Source organism: Microtus ochrogaster, unplaced genomic scaffold, assembly GCF_000317375.1.
Source record: "Microtus ochrogaster isolate Prairie Vole_2 unplaced genomic scaffold, MicOch1.0 UNK85, whole genome shotgun sequence".
In the NCBI taxonomy this organism is placed as follows: Eukaryota; Metazoa; Chordata; class Mammalia; order Rodentia; family Cricetidae; genus Microtus; species Microtus ochrogaster.
The window spans coordinates 1,536,584-1,542,303 of NW_004949183.1; the positions used below are offsets into that span (position 1 = coordinate 1,536,584).

General features: G+C 49.2%; 1 protein-coding gene across 1 annotated transcript; it reads right to left on the minus strand.

Moving 5' to 3' along the window:
• Positions 1 to 1,330: 1,330 nt before the first annotated feature.
• Positions 1,331 to 4,104, minus strand: Emd (emerin). The gene is made up of 6 exons (XM_005370702.3): positions 3,822 to 4,104; positions 3,550 to 3,657; positions 3,336 to 3,413; positions 2,995 to 3,128; positions 2,145 to 2,191; positions 1,331 to 2,062 (listed from the first exon to the last, which is right to left on the minus strand). Exons 1-6 carry the CDS (start codon positions 3,901 to 3,903, stop codon positions 1,732 to 1,734), a joined length of 780 nt encoding a protein of 259 aa, XP_005370759.1. The 5' UTR covers positions 3,904 to 4,104; the 3' UTR covers positions 1,331 to 1,731.
• Positions 4,105 to 5,720: the final 1,616 nt, after the last annotated feature.

The following is a 5,720-nucleotide window of genomic DNA, read 5'->3' on the forward strand; positions in this document are numbered from 1 at the left end:
GAAAAACAGCAGTACAAAAAAATTGTATTAGCAAAAGAGAGATGACAGGACAAATGAACTGTTAAAAATGCCAGAATCTTGGGTTTCTGGTTGATTTTCATTTTATTTTTTTGTAATATTTATTTATTAATTATGTATACAATATTCTGTCTGTGTGTATGTCTGTAGGCCAGAAGAGGGCACCAGACCTCATTACAGATGGTTGTGAGCCACCATGTGGTTGCCGGGAATTGAACTCAGTCAGGACCTTTGGAAGAGCAGGCAATGCTCTTAACCACTGAGCCATCTCTCCAGCCCCCTCATTTTATTTTTTTTAAATAATTTTATTTTGTTCTTATTTAGGCGGATCTCTGTGAGTTCGAGACCAGCCTGGTCTACAGAGCTAGTTCCAGGACAGGCTCCAAAACCACAGAGAAACCCTGTCTCGAAAAACCAAAAAAAAAAAAAAATACTAAAAAGAAAATACATGCATGACTTTTGCCCTCATCTGTCTGTACATAACATGTATGTCTTTTACCCACAGAAATCAGAAGAGGGTATCAGCTCCCTGGGTACTAGAGTCAAAGTTTGTGAACTGTGTGAGTTCTGGGAATTGAACCTGGGTCCTTAGGAAGAGCAACCAGTGCTCTTAACCACTAAGCATTATCTCTGCAGCCCAGGATTTGATGTTTTTTTTTTTTTAATTTTCATTTTGAGATTCTGTTCTCAAACTGTGATATGTGGATCCGGGTAGCCTTGAATTCAAAGAGATCCGCCTGCCTCTGCCTCCCGAGTGCTGGGATTAAAGGCGTGCGCCAGCACCGCCCGGCGATAAAAACTTTTTAATATTATGTTATCAGAAAACCTGGAAACTGAGCAAGAATAAACAGGCAAAGAATTAGGATACTCACAGGAACACTGTAGTCTTGAATCTACCCCCATGTCATTAAATGACCATCAATCCTAGGGGCTGAGCAACAATCCACTGGCAAGATGCCTTATTTCTTTTCTTACCTTGTAGCCTCAGATATTGGCATGAACCTCTCCTGGGTAAAATGCCTGTGTGTATCATCATATATGCAGTTTTGCCTACATTTACCATGGGCACATTTGGTTACATGGGAGTTATTTCTGTAAGTAGTTATAAGTGCTTCAGGGAGTGAGCCCAGAAATAAAACCCACAACCAAACCAGACTTTTATCTTTGGGTAGCATTTGGTCCCTTCCACAAGACCAAAGTAAAATGCACAATCAAAGGGAAAAGCCATAGAGTTCTTCGAGATCTATGATGAAACACCTGTACCATGGCTCCCCAACTCCCATCCCAGTAGGAAGAGCCAACAAAGTAAAAATAAAAGTTTTTTTTTTTATTGTGTCCACGAAAACAAAGCCAGGGTGGCTTTGGTTAACACACCCTGAAAAGGTGACAACAAACAGGCATGCATAACAACTACCACTGCCACCACCAACTTTTCCTCTAAAGAAGTGAAGTCTTATCTCCCAGAGCCCTAAGGGTCAGAGGCAATAGGGCTAGGAAGCTCCAGAGGAAGGTACTGGTGGGCCCACTGGGTTGTGGAAGGCCAGCATTTGCTGCCTCCTAGGCAGGAGGAGGTGGGAGATAAGCACTGCCCTAGGCTAGGTCCTGAACCCCTTAACTAGAACACACAAAAAGCCCCCACCCACCCCACCCCCAGCAAACACTGCTAAGGCAATTAGCCAAAACCTGTTAAGAGCTTCTCTGAAACCAATACCCTCAGGGATCCATCCAGAAAGGGTTGCCTTCTTCAGCTTGTATGGAGTAGTAAACAAAGAGCAGGAAAGCAGCAAAGACCAGGAAGAGCAATAGCTGACCCCAGAGTGGAACGTGGCGATCCTGGCCCAAAGCAGCAACAGGGGCCTGCTTTTCTGGCCTGATGGCACGTCGGGCAAGCCATGAAGTGGGAGAAGATGAAGAGGAGGACACAGAAGAGGTGGAGGATTTAGGATAATAGGATAAGCCCAGGGAGCTCCTGGAGACATTGGAAATGGGACGGTAGTGTGCGATGCTTTGGTAGGCACTGTCTCGGCCATAGATGGGGCGTTCCCTGTGGCAAAAGAAGGGAACAGGTGGGCAGGAGAGCCTGAGTCCCAAATCTGTCCCTGTCCCAATGTGTATTCACTACTCACCTATCCTTGCCCTCCTCTTCTGAAGAAGAGAAAATATCATCACGCACCTATAGGACAGTAGGGGTTAGGATCTGGGAGAAGGGTGTTTTCCCACAAATGTCTCTGGCCACCCTAGAAGCCAGACCATTGCCCCCTTTCTTCAAAACCATTCTGGTGGGTCTGTGACCTTTTTATCTGTGGGACCTTGCCACTCAATGACTATCCCTGTCAACTCTGTCCTTTTATTCCCCAATATTCTCACAAGGCTTAAACCTCGATCCCAGACTAGAGTGCAGGGAATGCTAGCTACATGTACTCTGATCAAAAAAGTTTGTAAACTGCCTGATGAGTGCCTCCAGCTCTAGGAGGAACCTGACACCTTTGGCCTTTGCATGCACCAGCACTCATGTATACTACCACAGACATATAAATGTAACAAAGTAATTTTTTGGTGTTTTGAGACAGAGTTTCTCTGTGTAGCCCTGGCTCTGTAGAAGAGGCTGGCCTCAAACTCAGAGATCCACCTGCCTCTGCCTCTGCCTCTCAAATGCTGGGATTAAAGGTGTGCGCCACCACTGCCCAGCAAAGTAATTAAATCTTAAAAGAAAGCCCAAAACGTAAAAACAGTTTGTGTACTGGTGGAGATGGAACCATAGGTAAGTGGTACTCCACTGAGCTTCATGTCCACCCCCAAATCAATAGTTTTGGAGGCCCCAAAGTAGAACTTTTGACCCAACAGCTATATGCCGACCCTAGCTCTGTTTAAAGGCTTAAGGACCACTCTCTGCACCTAATATCTCCTTGGACTTTTCCAGACCTAGCTAGGATCCCCCCTCAGACTACACCCAGGTATGCTTGCCAGCCAACTCACCTGGTGATGAAAGGCATGAGTATCTGCCAGTGAGGTCCCCGGCTGGCGGAAGCTCTTGGACATGCCTACAGACTCGGGCTCTCCATATGTCCTGGTAGTCAAATAACTCTCCTCATAGTAGTCGTCATTATAGTCTTGGGAAGGAAAACAGTGGTAGAGGAGAAAGTGGTGTCCCTTACCTGGCCTCATAGCCCCAAATTCTGTGTATGTGCTGTCCTAGTTTCTCCACTCTAGAGCCACTGAGAACTAGTATGAGGGAGTGAAGTCTGACGATTTTTAATGTGCCCAAATCCCTGAAGTACGGGGTAAACACATCAGTGCCCACCCCACATCTGTCTTACCCTTGCTCTGGTAAAGTAAGGCGTCCTCTTTTTTGGGCAGATCGTACATGTCTGAGTCCACTGAGGCTGAATCCAAGTCTGCATTAAGGGGGAGGTACAGACCATTAGCTCTCCAAGCTTCCCCCTACTTCCTCCGTTGCTTCAGCCACACCCTCCCTTCCCAAGCCTTGTGCCCCCCAAGCAGCTCAACGGGGCTCTGCGGCGGGGGCCTCACCTGAGAATCGATAGGAGAATGAAGATGATGATGAGTTGGGGGGCGAGAGCCTCCGTCTCTGGGTCTCATACTCAAAGATTTTCTTTTCGTAGAGCTTGCGAGTGGAGCCTGGCCAGACACAAGGTTTGAGGCGGTCAGGGGTGCGAGCCGAGCACCCCGAGAGCGCCGGGATACACGGGAAGGGGACGAGGAGGTGGGGGAAGAACGCTCTGGGAGGAGCACAGGAAAGCGGGGCCTAGGAGAGGTTCTGCGCGCCACCGGCTGCCGCATACCCACGATAGGCCCATGCGGGATGTTGTACTGGCGTAGGACGGCGGCCAGCTCAGTGTCGGACAAAACCGCATAGTCGTCCATGGCAGACACGACCGGAACTGGGAGACGGTGTCGAACGTAGGGAGCAGCCCAGGCCTACGAACACAGCCCAAAAAGACAGCTCCCTGCGCGGTAGAGGAAGCGCCAGTGCCTCAGAAGCGACTACGGTCGCGTCACGCCTCCGTCACATTTGCGTCTTACGCGGATTGCGCGCCGCTCAAGTCAGGATCAAACCCGCCAGAATGGCCGGTACAAACCGGTCTGGCAGAGGGAACAGGCGGGGCTGGCGAGCGGAAACATCACACTTGTGTGGGATTGGCTGGAACAGGAAGTAGGCGGGGCCTGCCGGAGAGCCCGAGGGGCAACTAAGGAGAGTAGCTCTGGGAACCCGGCTGCTGAGGGCCAGGGTTAGATGGCGTCATTAGAGAGTGTGTTAGAGCTAGACCTACTAGAGGAGTGGGAAGTGCTTGTTCCCAGCTGGCCAAAACCAGCCTGTGGTTGGGAGGCTGTGGGATCTCACATACCTTTATCACTGATTTTGTTCCCCAGTGCTCTAGCGCCTAAGTCCTCAGCTGCAGTGTGGTCCACAGCAATGCGAAGAGTCCAGTCCTAAGAGCGAACCCTTCCAGAGCGCCTGGTGATGCTGCGAGCTCTTTGTGTTATGCGCACTAGTGCAGAGAAATGGCTGCCATTCAGTGCTCTCATCACCTAACATAGCTACCCGCAGACCCCTGGTCCACCCCACCTGTCTCCGCTGGTCTTTCCAGTCTCCATGGTCCTGGCCTGCGCATCTGCACCAGCCCATTCCCACCTTCTTCTTTTATGGCCCCTAGTTCCATCCGGAAGGAAATGGGGCAAACAGCTGAGCTAGGAGGCTGCCAGCATTGCAGGACCAAACAGTCTTCCAAAGGCCCAGGGCATGCCAATGGGCAAAATCCGAGGGCACCCGTCTTGTGATGCCTCTAGCCCTGCACACCTCGTGCCTGCCTAACTCACAGTTCCATCCTCCTGGGACCCTGAGGAATTCTGGAGGAGAGTTCTCGAGTGGCAGAGTAGAATAGCCCCCAAAGTTTGGTATGACCTTGGAGGCCATCAGGGTACAAACCATGGGAATCGGCTGAGGAATCTTACTAAGGATCTGTATCATACAAAGATTGTCTTGAGACTGACCATGACCATTATATTCTATACAAAGTCATCTGGGACTAGGTTGCCTACCCCTTCTTAGGCAGACCTAGAAGGAAGGGTACATGCAGAAAAGGTGCCTGGGCTGCCTGATCACTTAAATCAGTGGTTCTCAACCTTCCTAATGCTGAGACCCTTTTGTTAGCATTCAGACATCTGGCCTGCCCTGCCCTTGGGGTCCTGACATGAGACGTCCTCAGCTGCAGCCACTAAGACACATTTGCTACATCCCCCCACTTTTGGTTTTTCAGGACAGGGTTTTTTTCTGTAGCTTTAAAGTCTGTCCTGGAACTAGCTCTTGTAGACCAGGCTGACCTCGAACTCACAGAGATCCACCTGCCTCTGCCTTGCCCACCTCCCTTCTCTTTCTTTCTGTCTCTTCCTCTCCCTCTTTCTTTTCCTCCCACGACTCTTGTCCCCAGAGACTGTTCTCTGCCACCCTCTCTGTTCCCTTCTCAGTCCCCCTTTTTACCCTTTCTCTGTCCTCTTCCTATAAACCTCCCATGTGAGCCCTGTTACATGGTATGGGTTTTCTTCTTGGCATTTTAAAATAAATTAGAACACCTTTAATACAGTTCCTCATGTTGTGGTGACTCCCCACAACCATAAAATTATTTTCACAGCTGCTTCCTATCTGTAATTTTGCTACTGTTATGAATCTTTTTTTTTTTTTT

What these genes read in the sequence shown, in the direction of transcription:
- Emd (XM_005370702.3), bottom strand. Translation starts at nt 3,903, where the DNA reads ATGGACGACTATGCGGTTTTGTCCGACACTGAGCTGGCCGCCGTCCTA. An exon ending in ATTCTCCTATCGATTCTCAG is followed by an intron (nt 3,414 to 3,549) that starts GTGAGGCCCCCG and finishes CCCTTAATGCAG; the next exon opens with ACTTGGATTCAGCCTCAGTG. An exon ending in GAAGAGGAGGGCAAGGATAG is followed by an intron (nt 2,063 to 2,144) that starts GTGAGTAGTGAA and finishes CTTTTGCCACAG; the next exon opens with GGAACGCCCCATCTATGGCC.